We start from the raw sequence: 23701 nt of genomic DNA, 5'->3' as shown, positions 1-23701 counted from the left end.
TCAGAGTTTTCACCTGTGGGCAATCTCCTATTTCTCCTTCAGAACCCACTAGATACCCTCTCCCCTGGGGAGTCATCCCTCTCCCCCAAGCAAAGTTCATTCCTTTCTTCATTCCTGTTTTCAACCAACGACTATCAAGCACCTACTAGGTGCCAGGCACGATCGATGTGCTGGGCAGACCTGGTGACAAAAGCCCTGCCCTAGTGGAGCCGAAAGCCTAGGCGGGAGGCAGAAAAACACATTGACTAATACACACCCTGATAGCTGTTTTTTTCCCCAAAACTATCTAGCCAAATTTTATACATTACATTTGGCAATGATGTCTCTCTGGTCTCCTTTAGTAGAGAACAGTGACCCCATCCTGCCTTTTTTCCTTTTTAAAGACAACAACTGTTTTAAATGACCTAGTCAGTTGTCTTTCAGAATGTTCCACATTATAGGTGAGCATGAAGGTTCCCTCTAGTGTCGTTTACCGTATTCCTCTAAACCCGGTGTCGCTTGTAACTGGAAGTTAGGTGGAGACCACAGGATAGCAAACTTTCTCTGTGAAGGGGCCAAAAGTAAATATTTTGGACTCTGCAGCTCATACAGTCCCTGTTGCAAGTACTCAGCACCGTCGTCGTAGCATGAGAGTAGCCATACACAGTATGCAAATGGAGCGTGGCTGTGTTTCAGTTACAACTTTATTCAAGGACATTGAAATTGGGATTTAACGTAATTTTCATATGTCACGCAATATTATTCTTTCTTTGATTTTTTAGAACCATTTAAAAATGTAAAAACCGGGCTTCCCTGGTGGCGTAGTGGTTGGGAGTCCGCCTGCCGACGCAGGGGACACGGGTTCGTGCCCCGGTGCGGGAAGATCCCACATGCCGCGGAGCGGCTGGGTCCGTGAGCCATAGCCGCTGAGCCTGCGCGTCCGGAGCCTGTGCTCTGCAACGGGAGAGGCCACAACAGTGAGAGGCCTGCGTACTGCAAAAAATAAAATAAAATAAAAATGTAAAAACCATTTTTACTTCAGGGGCTGCACAGAAACAGGCAGAGGGCCATCTTTGACCCATGGTTTGCTAACCCCTGACTGGATTTAGGTTAAGCATCTGTAGCAAGAATTCTTCATACTGATGGTGTATACCTAATAGTCATCACATGAGGAGGCATGTACTGCCAGCTTATGCCAGTTACGGGGTGAGTTGCAGGATGTCCACTAGACCTCTCCATTGAAAAGAGAGACCCTCTTTGCAAATGCCAGGTCAGCTGTGCGGGGCTCCTTCAGCATTATGTGAACATTGTGCTCTTTAGAACCTTTCAACTAGCGTTTTTAGCACCAGCTATGCACTGAATTGTGTCCCCGCCACAAATTCATATGTTGAAGCCCAAACTCCAGTGTGACTGTATTTGGAGATAGGGCCCTTATGGAAGTAGTTAAGGTTAAATAAGGTCATAAGGGTGGTGCTCAAATCCAATCAGACAGGTGTCCTTATAAGAAGATACACCAGAGGGCTTCCCTGGGGGCGCAGTGGTTAAAATCCGCCTGCCAATGCAGGGGACACGCGTTCGATCCCTGGTCCGGGAAGATCCCACATGCTTTGGAGCAACTAAGCCTGTGCGCCACAACTACTGAATCTGCTCTCTAGAGCCCACAAGCCACAACTACTGAGGCCAAGTGCTGCAACTACTGAAGCCTGCGTGCCTACAGCCCATGCTCCCCAAAAAGAGAAGCCACCGCAGTGAGAAGCCCACGCACCACAACGAAGAGTAGCTCCCGCTCCCTGCAACTAGAGAAAGCCCTCACATAGCAACGAAGACCCAACACAGCCATAAGAAAAGAAAGAAAGAGGGCTTCCCTGGTGGCGCAGTGGTTGAGAGTCTGCCTGCCAATGCAGGGGACACGGGTTCGTGCCCCAGTCCGTGAAGATCCCACATGCCGCGGAGCGACTGGGCCCGTGAGCCATGGCCGCTGAGCCTGTGCGTCCGGAGCCTGTGCTCCACAACAGGAGAGGCCACAACAGTGAGGGGCCCGCGTATCGAGAAAGAAAGAAAGAAAGAAAGGAAGAAAGGAAGAAAGGAAGAAAAAGAAAGAAAGAAGATACACCAGAGTTCCTTCTGTCTCTGCCATGTGAGGGCACATTGAGAAGGCAGCCATCTGCAAGCCAGGAAGAGGGCTCCCACAAGAAACCCACCCTGCCAGACCTTGATCTGGGACTGCTAACTTCCAGAACTGTAAGAAGTAAATGTTTGTTGTTTGAGCCACGCAGTCTATGGCTTTTGGTATGGCAGCCCAAGTGACTAACGCATCATTGACAATTCTTGCCTAAATTGATTATCATCTACTTGAGGCTGCAACATGGAGTTTTTCTAGTTCTCACATTCCCTCTAGTGTATTAGCTGGCATTCTTCTACAAAGAAAAGCTTTCCTTCATCAAGTAGGAATGAACCGCAGCTCCTCCTAAAAAGACAGGATAAATGTTAAATTCTCTAAGGGAAGGTTTTGGGGTTTTTTTCTTTTTAATGGGAAATTCTAGAACCTGTTTGTATGCTGAGAGGATAATTCTTTGGAGAGGGAAAGACATGGTGCAGGAGAGGAGGTTACAGAAGGCGTAAAGTCCTAAAAAGGTGGGAGGATGTAGAGTGCAATTGGGGAAGGGGGAAAAAGGGTGGGAAAAGGGAGGGCAGAAGAAAGGGTGTGAACTGGTCATCTGCGCAGACACACAGGGCCAGCTTACTAAGAAATGCACCGGAGGGTTGCTGGGCCTGGTTCGCATCCTTTGAATCTGGGAGCTGTAACTCTTGGCTGTCTGGCAGGTGGCTTTCTCCTCCTCACCCAGAGAAGGTGAATGGTTGGATTGCTACAGGCCTGGGGCTTTCCAGGCAAGCACACCGGAGGCGGCAAGGCAGGGCAGGGGCTTGGCAAAGGGGCACCATAACGACTGACCACAGAATCCAAGATAGTTGAAAACAGAAGTGAGAGCGGGAGAGTGATGGCTGGATGAGAAATGGATGGGAGGTCTCAGCAGCTGGCTGGGCCTTGATTTTTGGTTTTGGTATCAGTTTTCAGAACTGATTTAAAGGAACACATGAGCGAGCGCAGGAGCTGTGAGCACTAAGGATAGTGGGGGAGGCCCCCCCCGTGGCCTCTTTGCCCTGTGCCCATTGTCTCCTGTGTCATATGGGGGGCACGTGCCACATGGAGGGCAAGGACTGGACCTGACTCCTATTTGAGCCTGCCACAGACTAGTGACAGGGAAGGTTGAATATGATCGAACGAATGAATGAATGGTAGTGAACACTTATACGGCACTTACTATGTACCAAGCACTAGTCTAACAGCTCATCAATTTCTCTCAAGACTTCTGTAAGGTAGAGACTCCCCATTTTACAGATGAAGAAACCGAAGCATGGAAAGGTAAAATAATTTGTCCAAAGTCACAGAGCTAGGAAGAGGCAAAGTTGGACTGCAAACCAGGCAGTCTGAGCCCAGAGTCTGTGCTCCTAACCACCAGGTTATTCTGAATGGATGAATGAGAGTCATAGACTCGGCCTATCTCTGTCCTCGGTGAAGCCAGGCATATCTTGAGGTCAGAGCCCCGATCTGGTCAAGAGAGACCCCGAGACGATCAACAATGAACTGAGAAATACTCAGTTCTAGATTGTGACAACTGCCATGAAGGAGACAAACTGGGTGCCAAGGGCAAGAGTAAAGGGACCTCCTTAGATGAGGTGGTCAGGGAAGGCTTTTCTGAAGAGGCAGCACTTCAGGTTAAGGATAGAAAGGAGCCAGTACTGTGAAAAGCCAAGGAAAGAGTGTCCTAGGAAGAGGGAACTGCATGTGAGAAGATCCTGAGGCAAAAAGTCAATGTAGTCTAGGAACTGAAAAGGATTTCAGTGCGGCTGAAAAGGAGGATGGCCCAATGGACCTGAAGAGGTGGGCACGGGCCAGGTACGCAAGGCTTGGGAGGTCATGGCAAGGCATTTGGATTTTATTATTCTTCCCTATTATTGAATTGTATTTTTGTTATTCCAAGCAAAATGGGAGGTAAGCCATGAGAGAGTTTTAAGCAAGGAACTTATGTGGTCTGATTTGTATCTTAAAAGCAGAAGCAGGGCTTCCCTGGTGGCGCAGTGGTTGAGAGTCCGCCTGCCGATGCAGGGGACACGGGTTCGTGCCCCACTCATCTTCCCGGAGCAGCTGGACCCGTGAGCCGTGGCCGCTGAGTCTGAGCGTCCAGAGCCTGTGCTCCGCAACGGGAAAGGCCACAGCAGTGAGAGGCCCGCGTACCGCAAAAAAAAAAAAAAAGCAGAAGCAGTTCTGTTCTGTTCATTTGCTTATTCATTGATTCTTGAATATTTTCATTCATTCTTTAATTCTTACATTCAGTCGTTTATTTTTTCATTGGGCTTTCATTTGTTTACCTATTAATTCCTTTGCTCCTTGACTGATCCATGCACTCCTGTACCCAGAGAACCTGCCTCTCTGTGCCAGGCCCTGCCTGGGCTCCAGGGGCATTGCCAAGAGCCAGGTCTAGTCCTTGGCCTTGAGGAAAACATATCCCACACCGCACACCCCAGGAAAATGATGCTGAGTGCTCAGCTGGGGATAAGAAGCCAGCCCTTGAAGGATGACAGAGCCTGATAGATTGGGGGATCCCCAGGGATGGGACCAGTCTCTTTCATGTCTGTGCTCCTGAAGCCTGACACCTGACAGGCAATGATAAATGTTTGTTTGTTAACTGAACAGGTGGGACAATAGCCAGCCAGGGAGTGCTTGATGGCGGAGGTGATGATGTCCAGCCAGGGTGACGCCACCCTTCCCAAGTCCCTGCACCTCCACCTCCTCCCCTGTGTCTTCCTCCCCCCATCCTTCCTCCCATTATCCTAAGAGAAAGCCATTCTTACCTGCACCCCACTGTTCTCTGCCACCCCGCAAGCATATTGAGACACACGTGAGCCCATGCGTGTGCACAGACACACACAGGCATTCAAACGCATCCCTGCTCATACACAGAAGCACATGTGCCTGCATAATGTGTCCCAGTTGTTGATTCCAAAATTGCAGTCATCACGTTCATTGCCTCCAATCACACACTCACACACACACACACACACCTGTTCTTACACACGCTCCCTGCCTCCCCACTATATCCCAACACACATACTTCTCCACCAAACAGCCCTCCCACACACATCTCTTCCTCCCCAGACAGGAGGGATTCTCCTGGTCCTGGCTGAAGGCTGAAGAAGTAATAGTGGTGGTGGTGGGGGGATTGAACCCCAGGTTGAGGGGAGGTCAGGGTCCTCCCTGACCTTGGAAAGGCTGGAACTGTGATAGAAGATGCTACTCAGTTTTTCTAAAACTTGGGTGTGGGGGGAGGCTTGACATCTCCCTGCTTCCTCAGTGTAGCCCAGTGACTGATCCTCTGAAAAGCAGTTTCCTAAGAGAAGGGTCTTCTGCTGCTCCCCACTGTCCTAGATCCCTGCCTCCACGGCGCTCAGTCCCCAAGGATGGCAAGGTGTGGTGACTGGATCCGAAGTGGCCCTGGTGACAGCAGTCTGAGGTCAACTGGCTGTGAGAATTTGGGTTAAGGTCTGTCCGCATCTTGTCTTCAGTTTTCTCAGCTGCAGAAGGGGGGTGGGGCAGTGATAGAGAAAAGCCCCTCTTAACCTCAAATGCCATGATTTTAAAAGAGCAGGTGCTTCTGGGTGTGAGGAACCTGCCCCCTTGGAGGGGGTCTTGGGAAGGTTGTGCTGGGGATTCAGGTCTGGGGACAGGAGCCAGGGTGCAGGGGGAGGCCTGGGAAAGCCGAGCCGCGGTAACCCGGGGGAAGGTGGGAAATGGGGGCGGGAGGGCCTGGGATTTGAGGGCCCCTCCCCGCTGCGGGCAGCTGGCTTGGGGCTGGGGCGTGACTGCAAGTTCTCCCCGTCGCCACCGCCACCGCGCCGCTGCGGCTGCAATAAGAGAAGTCCGAGGCTGCTTCCTCCTCTCTGCCCAGAGGGGGCGGCGGTCAGAGGCGGGCAGCACCCCAGTTTTCTCGCCCCCACCCCCGTCGGTACTTGTGGCTGCTGGGAGCCCCGGCTGGCTAGCCCCGGGGTCGGTCAGAAGCGGTGTCCCCTGGGACCAGGTAGGTGCAGTCAGGTGGGGCTGGAGGGGCAGGCGGTGCCCCGCCCCCAGCCCGCCCTAGGCCCCAGGGTCCGGGTTGCTGGGGAGTGGGGGGACGTGAACTTGGGGAAGATTGCTGAGGGAGTTGAAGGCCAAAGCGACCCCGCTCTGAAAAGAGCCTGTAAAGGAAAACTGAGGAGGCCTGGAGAGTGAAACCGGTAAAATTTGGGGAGGGCGATGAGGGAATATGGGGAAAGTAAACTAAAAGGACCCCCCAAAATGGTCTGGTGGGGAAAACGGAGGGAACCTGTAGAGATAGAATTTGGGAAAGGGGCTGAGTCGGGGGAGGGAAACTGAGGGGACCCCCACAAGGGCCTGGGAACCTTGAAAGCGAGAATTTGGGGAGAAGCTGAGGGGTCTGGAAGAGAGGAACTACTATTTGGGGGGCCTGGGAGAATCAGGTGAGGGAGTTTGACAGAAAGGGGTCAAGGAGAACCATTTCTGGAGGACGCAGAACGTGGGGCGCAATTCCGGTGGTCCAGAAAGTCCCCCTATCCGGAATCGGCAGAAGTTGGGGGCGAAGTCTGTAGCTGGGAAGGGAGGGGAGGCTGCCACGCTGCAGCCCCCTAGACTCTCCCGCCCAGCACAGGTGGGCGGGTCCCGGTTGGCTAGGGGACTCCTTCAACTTGCTGGAGGCGTGGGTTCCCGTTTCCTGGGGAAGTCCCCGCCCTCGGCAGGGATGGGCCTCTCTGGGTGCCCCCTCCTGGCCCGCGGTGGCGGTCTCGGTCCACGTTCCTCTCGGGATCCGGGAATTGCTGGCCGCCCCGACGGAAATCCTGCCTTTGACCGCGATTGCAGGGAGGGGCTGTCTCCATGGCAACAAGAGGGCGGAGAGACCGAGCCCAGCGCTTGGCTGCAGCGGTACTCAACGCCCGCGGTGCCCCCTTTGGTCCCCTACCCTCCCCCCCCATTTTGGGTCCTCAGTCGAGGGCGGCCTGCGGGACAGAGGAGTAAGGCAATGATGCTCAGTGTTCAGGGAGGTGGGGAATCTGCATTCTCAGGGACTTAGCCAGACTGGGACCTTGATTGCTGTGTTACTTTAGGCAAGTTATGGGGCTTCTCTGGGCCTCATTTTCCTCATTTGAATTATGTAGGACATTATCTCTGCCCCTACCCAGCTCCCATTCCCCACCTTATCCCCAGTCATGAGAACCAGTTTTTGCCCAGTGTGCTGGAGGGGTTAAGACTTATCACCCCTTCACTTTCCCAAAAGCATGGAGCGGGACCAAGAAGCCTGACAGGGCCTCCAGGAACCAGCACACAGCTGACTTCTAGTGAAATAAATGTTTGTGGGTCTGTTGAGGCCCCATACTGGGAAAGTCAGCAGGTTTGAGATATGTCCCCCACACCCCTGCCCCCCCTTTTTTTGCTATTTTTTGTGTTTATGTTCATGGTGTAAGCACTGGTTTGTCAGCAAGTTTTGCCGTTCTCAATTCCAAATAATACAAAGTTCAATATGAGTTTTATGGAAACTTCATTTTATTGAAACCAGTGATCCCTGAGTCCTTTGGCATCCTTCCATCTGTGTGTGGTGGTGGGAGAGCAGGGCTGTGTTCCCACTTCTAAGATGGGAAGATGGAGGTTTGGGAGTGAAGGACTGACTGGCTAGCAGTAGGGACCCAGAGTCCAGGGCATCCCGTCCCTGATGTGGTGAAGGAAGTAGCCAGAGATGAGGCCGGCGTTCCCCCCGAACCCTACCAAATCCCACGTAGCCCTCTGGAGGGGGGAGCGGGTGAGGAGGGGTGTGATGGAAGAAGGTATGGGGTTCCTGGGCTTCATGGCTGGCACCTGCTCCCCAGTGGATGTGAAGTGGTGAGTGAGGGTGGAGAGTGTCTGTGGATGTGCTTTGGGCTTTGAGTGAATGAGCATGGGCATGTGAACATATGTGTGGGTGTTTGGGTGTTCTCTGCAGCCACCTGGGGCTGACGTGGCAAAGGAAGTGGCCAGACTTTTGGGAGGATGGGTAGGGAGACCCCAGAACTGGGGAAGGAGGAGCCAGGGCCCTTCCTGCACAGAGCAGACCAGGCTGGGCTACCATGGGACCCCGGGGAAGTCTGGCCACACAGTGGAATCTAGGCTCCTGTTCCCTCAGCTCCCCCTGAACCACCCATGGCTCCCATCCCCCAAGAATCTCCATTCCCTCAAGACCCCTATTTTAGAGGCTAATGAGTAGGTTTTCAGCAACAGATGAGAAACCACCTTTACCCACAAGAAATGGAGGAAATTCAGCTGACGCCCTCAGGGCCATGTGGAGGGGAAAGTGAGGGTGGCCCCTCTCCCCCCTGCAGGCACCTGGCCCTACGGGTGGCAGAGTCAGACTCTGGTATGGCCTCAGCCCCTGGGTGTTCAGGGCTGGAGGTGGTAAGGCCTCAAGCAGGAATGGTGCGAGATGGTTGGAGGTCCTATGAGAGGCGAGGGCCTCAGTGAGGGAGATGAGGGCTCAGTAAGGGCACTAGAGCCAGTGAGGGGTGGAGGGTCCCAGTGAGGGGTGGAAGCATTCATCAGGGGTGTCAGGCCTTGGCGAGGGACGGTGTGCAGCGGGGCTGAGACTTGGGCCTGCTCCTGGCCAGCCCAGAGCCCTGAGGAGGAGCCGGAACTCTTGCTGGATGGTGGTTTCCTGCTGCTGTTCAGTCCCAGTTCCCTTATGGTGAAATCCCCCAGGCAGCTGGGTCAGCTCAGCCCTCCAGCCGCACCCAGAGCACTTCTCTTTCTTCTCAGCCTTGCAGCTCCTCCTCCCTCAGCCTCAGAGGGGGCTTCCCCAAGGGAAGGGAACAGAAGTGAAAGTTCACTGAGCAACTACTGAGTGCCCTGTGCTTTCAGGGGCTTGACTTCAGTTGATGCGCAGAAGCAACCCCATGAGGTAGAGATTTAGATTCCTATTTTCTAGGTGAAGGAACTGCAGCTCAGAGAGAAGTGAACTGACTTGCCCAATGTCTCAAGCTAGTTGTCAGGCAGGGTAGAATTTGAGGCAAAATCTGTCTTCAGATCCCACAGGACGTCCTGTGTCTCCATCAAAGCCCTGATGTGGCGTTGACAAGTATGGACCTCAAGGAAGATGGGTGAGCCTGGGGCTCCTATGTCCAGGAGTAGGGGTGGGAGGGAGGCAGGTTCCCTGCTGGGTGGCCAGCTGCCATATGTCAGGGGTGGTGTGATCAGTTGGCCAGGAGCTGGGTAGGAAATATGACATTCACCAGTCAGGGACAGCATGACCTCCTGCTCAGGCTTTGGAGAGCATAGCCGGGAACAGAACTCTGGACCCAAATTAATAATCCTGGCTTTGAATCCCCTGTCTGGCTGTTTGACCTCCAGCAAGTGACTTCCCCCCTACACGCAAGAGGGAGGTAGACTGATAAATGGTCCCTGGGGTCATTCTAGCATATGCTTCTCAGCCTCACTCAGCCACACTGGGCAAGAGCCTTCCCAATAACTGCACGGAAGGTACAGATGCAAAAACTGAGGCTCAGAGGGCTCACATTATTCACCCAAGGCCCCAGAGCTGGGTAGGACCACACAGAGGGAGATGCTGAAGGTGGGAACAACATGGTCCAGGACTGGACCTCAGCTCTGACATCCACAACCTGATCTTGATCCAGATCAGACTTTGGAAACCAACTCCTGTCAACCAGATGTTCAAGAGGCATGTTTATTAACAGACTCAACTCCCTGCAGCGACCAGAACACTTGTAGCCGTTCTCTGAGCTAGTGACTTTCTGGTGTTAGCAGGCAGCCTAGATCAGCGCTGAGAAAAGAGAGACCTGGATTCAGATTCTAAGAGCTATGAAAATCAGTGATTGCCTGAGAGACCCTGGGCAGGTCACTTCCCCTCGCTGGGCTGTAATGAGAATTCAGGGCATGTAGCACAGGGCCTGGCACACTGTAGGTGCTCATTAAGGTACATACGTTATTGCTTTCACAAGGACTTCAAAATGCAACATCGCTTATGACGGGCTTTGGAGCCAAATTGATTGGGGTTGCATTTTAGCTTCCCCTTACTTGCTATGTAGCTAATCTTAGGGAAGTTATTTAACACCTTTGTGACTCAGCTTCTTTATCTGTAAAATAGGGGTAAAAATAAAACCTACCTCATAGGGTCACTAAATGAGATCAATCATGGGAATTGCTTGGCACAATGTCAGGCACTGAGTAGGTGTTTAATAAATTAGCATTTTAGAACTAATAGTCATTGCCCCCCCACCCCAGACTTTTAGGAAGTCAAATTACCCTCCTAGGAATTGGTGGCTGGTAGTTGAGATCAGAGCTAGGTGAGGACAGAGTCCTGGGGGGCTATTTTCGTGCAGATGCCAAGCAGAGAGGACCCTACCTGCTCCCTTTCTCTTTTTCCTAGCTTTAGCTCTTTAGTTCTCTGTCTCTGCCTCTCTCTTTCTCCGTCTCTGTCCCTCTCTGTCTCTCTACCTCTCATTTCTGTCTGTTTGTCTCTTCTCTTTGTTTCTTTCTGGCAGTGATATGCTGGAGCTAGCTAGCTGGTACTGGCTCTTGGGAGCTGATTCTGCGAATCTCTTTCCAGCCCAGCGTTCAGGAAGTCACTTCAGTAACTTGAAATCAGCCATGGTGGGAATATTTACACCATGGAAATCAGCAACTGCTACAAATCAGGGCCCTTTTCTCCCCTTTTCTTTTAAGTCAGTATACCAGGATACCCTCACCCCTGCCCCCGCTGCTTTGCCAGGGCTCTCCCTAAGCCCATAGAGCCTTCTGCCTCCTTCTCGGAAGCTGACAGTTTCTGAACCCACATTCCACTCCAGGCGTGCAGAATTCTGGGCTCCCCTTAGGCTGATTTGAAAACATTGTGGTAACAGGTACCTGTGTATTGTTGGAAGTGGCCGCATTGTATCTAAGTGGGGACCCAAGAGGTTGTATAAGTTTGTATCTCTTACAGAGGGGAGCTCTGTGTGGGTCTGTGACTCAGGGATGGGGGAGCTACATATATCTCTGGGTTTCCCTCTGGGGGCTCTGTGCACCTGTGCATGCTTGCAGGAATAGCTGTAATCATCTGTGTCTGTGACCAGGCAATGGAGAGAAGTGGTTCAGATCCTGGAACCAAACGCCAGGATACATCATCTGTGTGACCTTGGGCAAGTTTCTAAACCTCTCTGTGCCTCAGTCGCCTTATCAATAATTATAATACTTACCTCGTAGAGTTGTCGTGAGAATAAAATGAGGTAATATATATATATAAAGCGTTGAATGCAGTGGCTGGCACAGAGGAAGTGCTATAAATCCTCCATATGCTATTCTTTGGGAGAGGCTGTGTGTGTGCATGTGTGCGTGTGCATGTGTGTGTGCGTGTGTGTGCATGTGTGCGTGTGCATGTGTGTGTGCATGTGTGTGTGTGTGTGTGTGTGTGTAGATGGGTGAGGGCTGAAGGTGTGTGTGTATTCACAGATGTCTGCATCTGTGAATCTGTACAGAGGAGCTCAGAGTCCCTGTGTGAGGCGCTGCGTGTAGCTGAGGTGACGTGTGTGCGTCTGAGAAGGTGTCGGGAGGGCCGTGTGGACCTGCGTGTAGGGCTCTGTGTTGTTTGAGACGTGCAATGTGTCTTCCTGTGAGAAGACCTCCATTCTCACCCTATAACCTTTGTTTTCATCTTACCCCCATCTGTTTCCTCAGTGCCTGAAATCCCCTGCCTTAGCTCTAGATGCCCCCCACCTCCACGTCTATTCTCTCCCTGAGTCTAACCAGCCCTGTAGCCCTTCAGACAGTGGCTTCACCCCAGGGGAGGGGTCCTGAGGTGAAGACCTCGGCAATGGCTTGGTGAACAGGGCCTATTTTGGGGCTCAAACCACAGCCTGCTTCACAGCTCACCACATGGGTGTCACCCCCCCACACACACACGGGAGAATGGTTACAGTGGAGCATGAGACAGGCTGGTGGGTCTAGAGTGGGAGTCAGGGCACTGATGTGACAGAGCCATCAGCCAAGCAGCTGGATCCAGTGGATCCAGGAAGGCTTCCTGGAAGAGGTGAGTCGTGCTGGGTAGGAGGGGCAGGACCCATAGAGAAGAGGGGGGAGGCTATCCATAAAGGGAACTGGACTTGGGAGTTGAGAAAAGCAAGACCGGGCACCTGTCCCAAGGATCCTTGGGCCCCTCTGGGAGAAATCAGGGTTCACTGGGTTGGTGAACCCTCTCATATCTCATATCTGAGGAAACCGAGCCCTCTCCCCAGCAGTTCCTCTCTGACTGTTGCAGTGGCAGAGTTTCTGGAGGGGCGTGGAGAGCCCTTGCTCAATGACCTGCCTGCCGTGTCGCTCAGAGGACACAAAGGCTTGGCTCACTTAGGGGTTCCCCAAGGGACCCTGGTGGCTCTGGCTTCTGACCTGGGCCTTCCCCTGATGTGGGGATAAGAACAAGCTCTGGAGGTAGGTGTCCACCTGCACTCAGCTACCAGACGTAGTCCTGGGGTTGCCAGGGTTTACCCAGCCCAGGGTGGGAACAGAGGCAGCGCCCGGAGGCTGGGCTTGTTTTTAGGAGACAGTGACCAGAGGCCTGTAGTGAGCTGAGCAGCGCTTGACAGAAATCCTATTAGAGACATGAGTCTAACCCAAAGGTCCGAGTGTGTGAGCGCACGAGTCTGTTAGCCTGAGAGGCAGCCTGTGGCGTGTGTGTGCCTGTGTGTGCTACCATGCATCAGGGCCTGGGCTCGTGTGAGAGTCAGTTGTGTTGGTGTGTGGCAGTGCTGGTGAGCACACTCATGCACGTGTGCGCTGTGAGTACTGGTGTGTCACTGTGCGCTGCCATGGGTGCTACTCTATGTGTTGGTGTGTCGGGTGGATATGAGCGCGAGAGGGCTGGTGTGGTGGCGTGTCCTGTCTGGGGGTGGATGTATAAGTGAGCCGGGGCTGTGGGAAGGAAAATGAAGGCAGAAGGCACGCTAGGGCCGAGCCCGGGCCGCCTGGCTTCCCGGAGAGGACAGGCGCCGGCATCTGGCTGCAGGAACACTGGCAGAGACTTCACCTTCCGTGTCCTCTGTCTCGCCTTCAGGTCTCTGGCCCCTCCCAAGGACCATGCCGCAGCCCCACTGACCCAGGAGTAGGGGCCTGAGGGGTGAGTGGGAGGAATGGGGACGGAGGGCTCTCAGGGTCAGGAAATGGGGTAGGGGTGGCTTTTCTGGGCCCCACAATTCCTCACAGCCCCCTCCTCCTACAAGGACCCTGTTGCTAGGTAACAGATGGGGGAGCCGGAATGAGGCAGCTTGAAAGGCCAGAGGCTGGACCCACGACAGGAAATGGCCTTGATCCCCCTCTGCAGGGAAGCTCCAGGTGCAGTCACACAGCCCTCACACACACTTACACACAAACACACATTGATACATAGACATGCACACACACATACCCACAGAGACATGCACACCTACTTACACAGACCTACACACACAGATACACACACGCAGACAGGCACAAATACTCCCACTCAGGGCTATGCACACAGACGTGACACACAGATACAGAGGCACCCACTCACACACACCCACCTGCATGCACAGTCACACACACACACACAGGCACGCACATGCACGCTCACACAGAAACACATGCATACGTAATACTCATACAGACATGAACACACAGAGTCATCACATGCAATAAACATACACACACTCATACACACACAGACGCAGACATTCACAAAAGGCTGCACATACACACACACACACACACACCAGCAAACTCACAAATACTCAGAGATACACACACGAGCACTCTGACGGAGTCACGGAAACCCAACACATTGAAGCGCTAGGAGGCAAAAATATGTAAATGAACACAGCAACATCGTGAAGCAGAAAACCAGCCCCGTGGAGGAGACACATACTCTCTCCACACACACTAAGGCAGCTGGGGGGGTGGACGCAACGGTGGCCCGGCCCCACCTCTATCCCTCACTAGGGAGGACACCCCCTACTCCAGGCCTGAGAGAGAAAGCTGCATGCCTGCGTGAGTGTGTGTGTGCAAGCGTGCGTGCATGTGTGCCTAGGGTGGCATATCTGGCAGGGGCCCCAAGTGAAGCATGCCCCCGTTCTGTAGCAGGGCACGTGGAATGGGCTGTGTGTTCTGCAAGAAGTTGGAGCCGGGGCCCAAGGAGGATGGTGGCCTGGAAGAGGACTTCAGGGGCTACGGGGCTGCAGACTGCTGTGGCCCTGCCCCTACTCAGGGCCGGCCTGCATCCTCCTTCGCCCATATCCCCAACTACAACAACTTCTCCCCTCAGCCCGCCAGCCCCGCCTTCCTCAATGGGGGCACCATCAGGGGCATCTCAGGTGAGTCCAATGGGCTGGAGTCAGGCACTGACTGGACCCTGGCAGGACCTAGGGGACGGAGAGACTTGGACTTGCCCTTAGGAGCCTCCATTATGATTTGGGAGACACGGCCCTGCTTTTAGCGCACAGTCTGAGGGAGTATGTACAGCCCTACCTTCAGAAACCCCAGTCTGAAGGGGAGACATAGTTCTGTTCCCAGTCTGAGAGAAGGACTCTGATGACAGATGCCGGTGGGAAGTCTGCTTGGTGGGGGAGAGCAGAAGCGACTCCCCAGGGAGCCCCCAAGGGGGGAGGGATGGGCTTGAAGGTGTGTGTCCTGAATCCACGTCCAAAGCAGAAATCCACTGCATTCCAAAGACCTTTGCGAGCCAGTGCACTGCAGCAGTGGGGAGGCGTAGTGCCTGGCTGTGGAACAGGACTCTGGGGGTGCAGCCCCTGTGGTGCCCCCTGATGAGTAGCCCTGACTCTGCAGGGACTGGGGTGACCCTGTTCATCGCCCTTTATGACTATGAGGCCCGAACAGAGGATGACCTCACCTTCGCCAAGGGCGAGAAGTTCCACATCCTGAACAACATGTAAGTGATCAGGCCACCAGCTCAGGACACGGCCTAGACCGGGAGCAGGACCCAGAGAGGAATCCTGCCTGCTCCTTGTCCTCAGAAAGCTCTAGCCTAGTTGGGGAGGGATACTTGACAATCACAGGCCGGGGTGGTTGCTACTATGTAGGGGAAGCCTGAGGAACTACGGGCACAGAAAGAACACCAGCCATGGTCTCCAGGGTAGTAGTGATCAGGGCAGGCTTTCTGGAAGGGATTTCTAAGCTGAGACTAGAAAAATGAATAGACATTGAAAGAAGGGGTGAGAAAAAAGGAAGAGAGAGCGAGAGAGAATGAAACTAGAGAGAACGAAACTAAATGATGACTTCTGGAAACCACCAAGTGGTTCAGTATAGGTGGGCCATAAAGTATGAAGTGCAGAACAGAGAGAGCAGATCCTGGAGAGGTGGGTGGGAGCAGATTCTGCAGGGCTCTTTAAGCCATCTTGAGGAGTCTGGATTTTATCAAGAAGGAAATATAGCCATTGGAGGGGTTTTTAATGGAGAAGTGACCTAGTTAGCTGTCCACTGCCCGCCCAAACCCCAGCCCAGCTGAAGTGTCAGAAAAGAAAACCAGGAGGCCCAGATGTCCCCAGACATATTCCTTCAGCAGGGAGAAGCTCCCGGGGCAGCTGCAGTGGCTGGGGCAGAACAGACGAAAGCCTTGGGGAGGGTGTGTACCCAAGGTGAGGGGTTGGCAGGGCCAGTGTCCACCTGATCCTCGGCGTGACCCTGCCTGGCCCCATGGTGCCCCAGGGGCTGGGGTGCCAACGCCGCCGCCTGTTCTGTGCCTTCAGCGAGGGTGACTGGTGGGAGGCTCGGTCTCTCAGCTCTGGACAAACTGGCTACATTCCCAGCAACTACGTGGCCCCTGTGGACTCCATCCAGGCTGAAGAGTAAGTAGGGGTTGGGGGGAGGCCAGCCTTACAGACAGGACCCTGGAGTCCAGACTCAAGGCCACCTCTTGGGCAAGTCACAGCTCTACTCTGAGCCTATCTCCTTACCTGTAATTCTGTAAGATCTTTGTGAGGATAAAAAGATAATAATGATGACACTAAGAGTAAGTAAATATTATCTAGCATGTACTATGTTCTGGACACTATTCAAAGTGCTTCCTGTGCATTAACAAAGTTAGAAACTAATAGAATCCTATTTTACAAATGAGGAAACTGAGGCACAGAGAAATTAAATATCCTGCCCAGTTCACATGGCTAGTAAGTAGGTGGAGCTGGTATTTGAACCCAGATAGTCTGGCTACATTTGCTAAGCATTATATATATACAGCCTCTCGGAGATAACAGCAGTGTATGAACTTTAAAAAAAAATTGTAAAGTGCTAAACAGATGGAAGGGGGCATTACTTAGAATTAATTCTATTAAGGAATCAGGCAAGTATCATTTATGGAGCATCTTGATGTAATTGAGATACTATGACAGATACTTTACCTATCTAGGTTCATTTAATTCTCACAGTAACACTATGGATATTATTATTGTCCCATTTTACAGATGAGGAAACTGAGGCTCATAAAAACTCTTTATCTAGCCTCACATATACATACATATATGGGAAAAGTAAAGATTGGAGAGACGGCAGAATGGGAGTCACCAGGACTTGGTGACTGAGTTGCCATTGGGCTATGGGGAGTGGGAGGAATCCAGGGTGACCCAAAACCTTCCTGAGGAACTGAGTGGGTGCCATTTGCTGAAGTGGGGAACACAGGAGCAGGCACAGATACATGAGCGAGCTTGTTAGGTTGAATTCGTGGAGAGGAACACCCACATGGAAGAGACGGCCAGCAATTAGATTAAGTTGTGCTTTGTATGCGAGGTGCCCAGCCCATGCCAAGCCATGCCCCTGAATTAGCCCAGAGGAAGGGGCATCTTATTCTCATTGGAACTAAGGCTCCTTAGTTTGTTTGCTGTGGCTCCTGCAGAGGGCACACCTGGGCTGGGGTGGCAGGACTCTTCAGAGTGGAGATGATAAATAGAGCTGCACAGGGGAGTGAAGGAAGAGGGAGAAGAGTGAGAAAGAGATTGGCCCTAGGACCCAACTTTGGAAAGAGCTGTTGGAAAACCAGGCCAGGCTAAGTCAGAACAGCCAAGAGGGTGGAGGGGAGGTTTCAGGAAACAAGAGAGGGAGTGTCAGAGGCTGCCACTGGATTTGGCAGTGGGGGTGACCTTGGTGAGAGATCTCTCCATGTGAAGTGGGGGTGGAGGCCAGACAGCAGAGCCTGGGAGGGAGTGGGAGGTGAGGAAGTAGAGACCCAAGTGTGAAGTGCTTTTTCAAGTGAAGGAAGGTGAGAGATATAGCAGAATGTTGATGGCAGGATAGAGCTTAGAACGGTTTCCTTTGGGGAAGGAAGAAATGTGGGCATATGTAGAGGCTGGTGGTGGGATGGAGAGGCTGCTGATGGGGGCTGGTCGGTGGGGGAGAGGTGTCCTTGAGCAGATGGGAGTGAACGGGGTCCTGAGCTCAAATGGGATGAGGCCTTCATCTGGAGAGGGTGGTAGGAGGCGTGGAGGAGAGGAGAGGTGATGAGGCAGAAGATGAGAGGTTTGGGGGTCCACATCTCGGCGGCAGTGTTGTGAAGTTCAGAGAGGCACTCCATGCAGTGTCATGGTTAAGAACAGTGTCGTGGTCAAGAGCGCATGCCCTAGAGCAGACAGCTTGGGTTCCTGTTCCGGCAGCACAGCTTAAGAGTCGAGTGGCTGTGGGTAAGTTGCTTAACCACTAGGCATTTCAATTTTCTCGTCTGTCTAATGGGGGTTAATAATAGTACCTACTTCACAGTGTTGTTATAAGACTTAAATGAATACATATATGTATGACAGCAGAGCCTGACACAAAATAAGCGGTGTTATGATTACGTCAATTATTAAGGATGTAGCTAATGTCATGGGTGTGAGTGGGGGCAGAGCATTGATAAAACTTGGGAATGTGTTCTGTCTGAATAGTTCTTCAACAGTTTCTCCTTTCCCACCCTGCCTGCCCTCCTGGACACGCTATTCGCCAATGCCTTCCCCTCTTCCCCAAACTGTGCGTAGTACCCAGGTATGGATTGACAGTCCCAGAGTTCACTGAGACTGCCACCTCCCTTGATTTGAAAACTATGCTCCTTCTAATTCAGCCCAAGATGGTCACAGGCCAATTTAGTGATCAAACGACATCTGAGTCTTCTATGACACCTACGGTCACCTCGACTCTCCCAGTGTACTCTCACAGTTGGTTTCAGGCTACAGTTCAGTCCCAGAAAGAATATCCAAGAGACAGCAGGGATGCTTGAGGTCTGAGGTTGAAGTAGAGACTTAGAACAACATCCAGATTTAAGAGAGTGGAGGAAAAGCAGCAGTCAGAGCTGGGCAGCAGCCGTCAAAAAGAGGGGAAGAGGGAGTTCCCTGTCAGTCCAGTGGTTGGGGCTCGGCGCTTTCGCTGTCGTGGCCCGGGTTCAATCTCTGGTCAGGGAATTAAGATCCCACAAGCCACGAGGTGCAGCCGAGGGGGGAAAAAAAAAGGAGGGGAAGAGAAGCAGGAAGGGGTGTCGATCTGGACGACAAATGAGGAAAGGGTTTGAGATGTGTGCAGGGAGAGGAATCTGAGCGACTGCCTGCGATGGTGGGAAAAGAAGTAGGGTGGGTGGCAAAGGATTTCAGGTAGAGCTCATCAGCCAGCCCTGTGGGCAGGTCAGTTCCCCTCTCTGTGCCTCAAGTTCCTCATCTGTAAATGAGCCTATGGAAGGAGCGGTAGTGAGATGGACCCTGATGAGGTCACTGATGACCGGGGTTCTAGCAATTTAAATTCAAGAGAAACCCAGAGAGTGGAGAGAAGTCTAACCTTTATTGGGCACCTTCTGTGTACCAGGCATTCTACATTCGCCTTCTCTGTGATCCTCCCAATCAGGCTGAATCTTGGCTACTGAGGTGACTTTTCCCAGGAGGCTGGGTTGGGGGTTGAACTGGGTGTATCTGACTTTTGCCTGGCCTCCCAACAGGTGGTACTTTGGAAAGATCGCGAGGAAGGACTCAGAGAGGCAGCTGCTCTCCCCGGGGAACCCCCGGGGGGCCTTTCTCATTCGAGAGAGCGAGACCACCAAAGGTGGGGCTGTGCCACTGACCATACAACAGGGAAGCCTAGCCTTTAGGGGGGAGGCTAGGAGCCGTGGGGTGGGGCTTGGGACAGGGCCACGACTGGGACAGGGTTGGAGGGGCAGAGGTAAAGCTGGGACTGGGTTCAGGGGATGTGGCCATCCAACCTCAGAGTCGCCAGCCCTGTGGGCCTCTCTGGGCTCCCAGACTGGGGATGACGAGGAAAGCTGGCCCAGAGGTGACCCTTGCCCACAGGCGCCTACTCCCTGTCCATCCGGGATTGGGACCAGGCCAGAGGCGATCACGTGAAGCATTACAAGATCCGCAAGCTGGACACAGGTGGCTACTACATCACCACGAGGGCTCAGTTCGACTCGGTACAGGAGCTGGTGCAGCACTACCTGGGTGAGAGCAGCCCTCAAGGCTGGCGTGTGCTTCAGATTCCTGAACCAATCCGCTGAGACTGAGGCCCAGAGAAGGGGCTCCCAAAGCAGTAGTGGCTGGACCAGAACTAGAACCCAAATATCCGGGCTCCCAGCCCAAGATCCTGCTCTGTAGGTTTCCAGAGGAAACTGAGGCATGAAGCTGTCCATGGCCAAACGATGCCCTCTAATGTCTGAGCTGGGTAGGAGACTGAGTGGACCTGACTTGGAGGATGGGCTGTGGGGTTGAGGAGAAGGTTAGCATCCATGCCTGGTTTCTGCTTTGGTTGGTTAGGCCAAGGATAGGTCCGTGGAAGGGTGAGGGCTTCATGTCCACACCTTTGTCTGGAATTCCCAAATCCATTTCTACCTGTCAGGCCCAGCTGGAGGCCACCTCTTATGCGAAGGCCCCAATCCTTTCAGGGATCATCTCTCCCTCTGGTGCCACCTCGTTCCCTGGGCACCAACATGTTCACCTACTCAGTGGACCAGGTTGCCTTCTGCCCTGGCCTGTGACCTCAGCTGTGTCCTAGTTCCTTATAACTGATCTTGGGGGCTGGGGTGGGGTGAGGAATGTGTGGGCCATTCTGGTCTGCCTTTGACCTCCAACCTCCCAATCCCCCACTGCCCAGAGGTGAACGATGGGCTGTGCCACCTGCTCACGGCGGCCTGCACCACCGTGAAGCCGCAGACGCTGGGCCTGGCCAAGGACGCCTGGGAGATCAGCCGCAGCTCCATCGCGCTCGAGCGGCGGCTGGGTACCGGCTGCTTCGGGGATGTGTGGCTGGGTACGGAGGTCCTGGGAGCGGGGGCCGGGGCCCGAGGCAGGGGCGAGGGCTTGGGACGGCGGCGAGCCGGTCCTGACAAGCCTTTCCGCCCGACAGGCATGTGGAACGGCAGCACGAAGGTGGCGGTGAAGACGCTGAAGCCGGGCACCATGTCCCCGAAGGCCTTCCTGGCGGAGGCGCAGATCATGAAGCTGCTGCGCCATGACAAGCTGGTGCAGCTGTACGCAGTCGTGTCGGAGGAGCCCATCTACATCGTGACAGAATTCCTGTGCCACGGTGAGGGGCGGGGTCATGAGGCGGAGTCTGGAAGGGCGGGATTTGGGGCGAAGTTAAGCTGCGTGTCTCTGGGGGAGGAACTTGGGTGGCGACTTGGGATGGGGCGAGGAACAATGGGCAGGGTCCGAGTGAGGGGCCGGAATGAGTGAAAACACAGGAGCGCTGGGAGTGGGGGCGGGGCCAAGTTAGACGGGGCGGGCCCGGCCTGGGGGCGGAGCCTCGTGGGTGGTCAGCTGGTGGGTGGAGCTTGGGCGAGTGAAGGCGGGATCTGTGATGAGAAAGGATCTGGGGCAGAGTCTTAGTGGGGTTTGTCTAGGGAAGATGGAGGAAGAGAAGAAATGAGACGTGGGCAGAATCAGGGTGTCTGTGAGAGTAGGGCCTGGGCGAGATCTGTGAAGGGTTGAGGCACCTGGCAGAATCCTGAGCGGGGGCGGATCTAGGGTGAGAGGCCTGGGAGCAAGGGATGGGGTCAAACTATGTGAGAGGAGTCATGGAGAGGGGCGAGGCCAAGAGAGAGAAGGCAAGCCTGGAGCTGGGAGTAGTGTCTTGATGCTGATTTTTTGAGTTCTCCTCCCCAGGTAGCTTGCTGGAGTTCCTCAAGGACCGGGAGGGCTGGGATTTGAGGCTGCCCCAACTGGTGGACATGGCAGCCCAGGTAAACTGGGACAACAGCCTTTAACTCTCAGAGCCCCTCCTATTATTTTCCACAAATCCCTGTGTCCTCAAACGCCTAGCCTACCCCTGGAAGTGCAGCCCCAGCCCCCTGGATCATCTGTGCGACCTGAGGCAGGGCACTGCCCCTCTCTTTGAGCCCCAGTCTGGAAAGTGGGTTTTTCAAATGATCCCCCACGCAAACCATGGTGTTCCCATCTCTCTATACCTTCGCCCCCAGGTAGCTGAGGGCATGGCCTACATGGAGCGCATGAACTACATCCACCGAGACCTGAGGGCAGCCAACATCCTTGTGGGGGAGCGGCTGCTGTGCAAGATTGCTGACTTCGGGCTGGCCCGTCTCATCGAGGATGATGAATACAACCCCCATCAAGGTGCCCTGCCTCACCCCACCTTCCAAGAGCTCCCCAGTGCACCAAGGGGCTGCCATGGGGCCCCACATTCCCGCAGACCATCCGGGACATTCCCACTCTAATGTAGTGTAAGAGGCAACTCTGGGTTCAAACCCAGCTCCTTCACTTACCAACCATGTGGACTTGGGCAAGTCACCTAACCTCTCTGGGAGCTGTCTTTTCTCACAATAAAATTCTCAATGAAAATATTCAGACAACAGTAAGTCAACAGATATTTACCAAGCACCTACTATGTGCAAGGCACTGCTATAAATCTCAAGTGAAAGACCATAGAGTGTAATAGGGAAAATGCTGTAGCCAGAATGCCTGGGTATGAATCCTAGACACTTACAAGCTGTGTGATTTGGGCAAGTTATTAACTACTCAGTGCCACCTTTTCCTCTTCTGCACAATGGGGATAATAATAGTAATAGTAAAAAAAATAGTAATAAAACTCACAGGGTTTTCATGAAAGTTAATTGAATTAATGCATGTAAATCGCTTAAAATGGTGCCTGGCACATGGTAAAGGCTATACAAGTGTTAGCTATTATTATGATGGGAATTATTACAATGTTTATAAAGTGCCCGGTACTATACTAGACACAGTAACAAGTGCTGGCTAGATACCAGGTCTTTTCTGTTATGCCCAGAGACCTCTGTGCTTAGGGTCTCCAGTCCTAAAGATGCCATTCTCTTAATCCAGCTGTCCCCAGGGATTTCTGCACTAACTTTCCCTTCTCCCCCAATCTCCCCAGGGACCAAGTTCCCCATCAAGTGGACAGCCCCAGAGGCTGCCCTCTTTGGCAGATTCACCATCAAGTCAGATGTGTGGTCCTTTGGGATCCTGCTCACTGAACTCATCACCAAGGGCCGAGTCCCCTACCCAGGTTTGCTGGGAGGTGGGGAGGTGGAAGGGTGGTCATGGGAAGGGCTTCTTCCTGGTTGCCTCTTCAGGAGGGGCTAAGCCCCCTGACTGACGGAGCCCCACCCTCCAGGCATGAATAAACGGGAAGTGCTGGAACAGGTGGAACATGGCTACCACATGCCGTGCCCCACAGGCTGCCCAGCATCCCTGTACGAGGTCATGGAACAGACCTGGCGTCTGGACCCGGATGAGAGGCCTACCTTCGAGTACCTGCAGTCCTTCCTGGAGGACTACTTCACCTCCACAGAACCCCAGTACCAGCCTGGGGATGAGACATAGCCTGTTTGGGCATCAACCACCTCTCTGGGGGTGCTCACCAGCCCTTCCAATTGCCAGGGCTCTGGTCCCAAAGCCCCGCAGGCCTAGAACCCTATAGAGTCCTAGCATGTCAGAGCAAGCATCATCTAGGGCAACCCATTCATTTTAAAGATGAGGCAAATCAAGGCTCAGAGATAACCCCTCACCAACTCTGGCCCCAAGCTCTATTTCTCCCCTTCCCACTTCTGCCCCTGCATGCCTCTAGTCTTCCTGTCTGCACTCCCCCCACAAAAGAAATGCTCAGATCTTGTCTAGTTATTTATAAAACTGTATATCCTTTCCCTCACTTATCTCCTGTCCCTGCTTTCCTACCCTGTCATCCCACCCTGGTCCTGGCCCCCAGAATTCACCTCCTACTCAATTCTCTCATGTCTGTAAGTTACAAAGAGAGGGAAAGACTTTGCCGGATCCCTTTCCTGCTGGGTGGATTCTGTAGTCCAGGACTGAGGTCCAAGCCCAGGGTGAAGGAGAGTGTTGCTGAGGGCTCATCCCCTCTCTGAATCATGTGTGTGTTTACTGATTTTGTAAATAAGAAAAGTGACAATATGAATCCTTGAGCCGTGAAAATCCCTTCTTGTGGGAGGGATGGTGGTCGGTGGGAGGTGAGTGGGGTTGCTTTGGCCGCTGGGAGGCGGGGGAGGCAAGAGCGCGCCCTAATGCCTACTAAGCACAGGGCACCCAAGGTGCCCTAGGACACCCCAAAGTCCTGAAGCTCATCCCCTTGTGAGTTTAGGGCGAGTTGAGAGATGGATATAGAAGACAGGTAGCTGCAGATCAAAACATCTCCTTCATTACT

The 23701-nt window shown here is 53.3% G+C and overlaps 1 protein-coding gene across 2 annotated transcripts; it reads left to right on the top strand.

Moving 5' to 3' along the window:
- Window positions 1-5979: 5979 nt before the first annotated feature.
- FGR (FGR proto-oncogene, Src family tyrosine kinase) lies at window positions 5980-23455 on the top strand. Of its 2 annotated transcripts, none has more exons than XM_060001685.1 (13): window positions 5980-6116; window positions 13155-13217; window positions 14198-14430; window positions 14903-15005; window positions 15823-15921; window positions 19017-19120; window positions 19366-19515; window positions 20165-20320; window positions 20417-20596; window positions 21175-21251; window positions 21489-21642; window positions 22418-22549; window positions 22658-23455. In XM_060001685.1, the coding sequence occupies exons 3-13, from the start codon at window positions 14211-14213 to the stop codon at window positions 22864-22866; spliced, it is 1584 nt and encodes a 527-aa protein (XP_059857668.1). In that variant the 5' UTR covers window positions 5980-6116; window positions 13155-13217; window positions 14198-14210; the 3' UTR covers window positions 22867-23455. The 2 variants fall into 2 exon arrangements, with proteins under 2 accessions (XP_059857668.1, XP_059857743.1); XM_060001760.1 differs by lacking the exon at window positions 5980-6116 and adding an exon at window positions 9170-9213.
- Window positions 23456-23701: the final 246 nt, after the last annotated feature.

Source organism: Delphinus delphis, chromosome 1, assembly GCF_949987515.2.
Source record: "Delphinus delphis chromosome 1, mDelDel1.2, whole genome shotgun sequence".
NCBI lineage: Eukaryota > Metazoa > Chordata > Mammalia > Artiodactyla > Delphinidae > Delphinus > Delphinus delphis.
The sequence above is the reverse complement of the archived record's forward strand: the minus strand, read 5'-3'. Positions and strand labels throughout refer to the sequence as shown.

Coding starts and splice junctions, on each gene's coding strand:
- FGR (XM_060001685.1), top strand. CDS start 14,211: ATGGGCTGTGTGTTCTGCAAGAAGTTGGAGCCGGGGCCCAAGGAGGAT. Junction 19,121..19,365: donor AGAGAGCGAGACCACCAAAG/GTGGGGCTGTGC, acceptor CCTTGCCCACAG/GCGCCTACTCCCTGTCCATC. Junction 22,550..22,657: donor GGGCCGAGTCCCCTACCCAG/GTTTGCTGGGAG, acceptor CCCACCCTCCAG/GCATGAATAAACGGGAAGTG.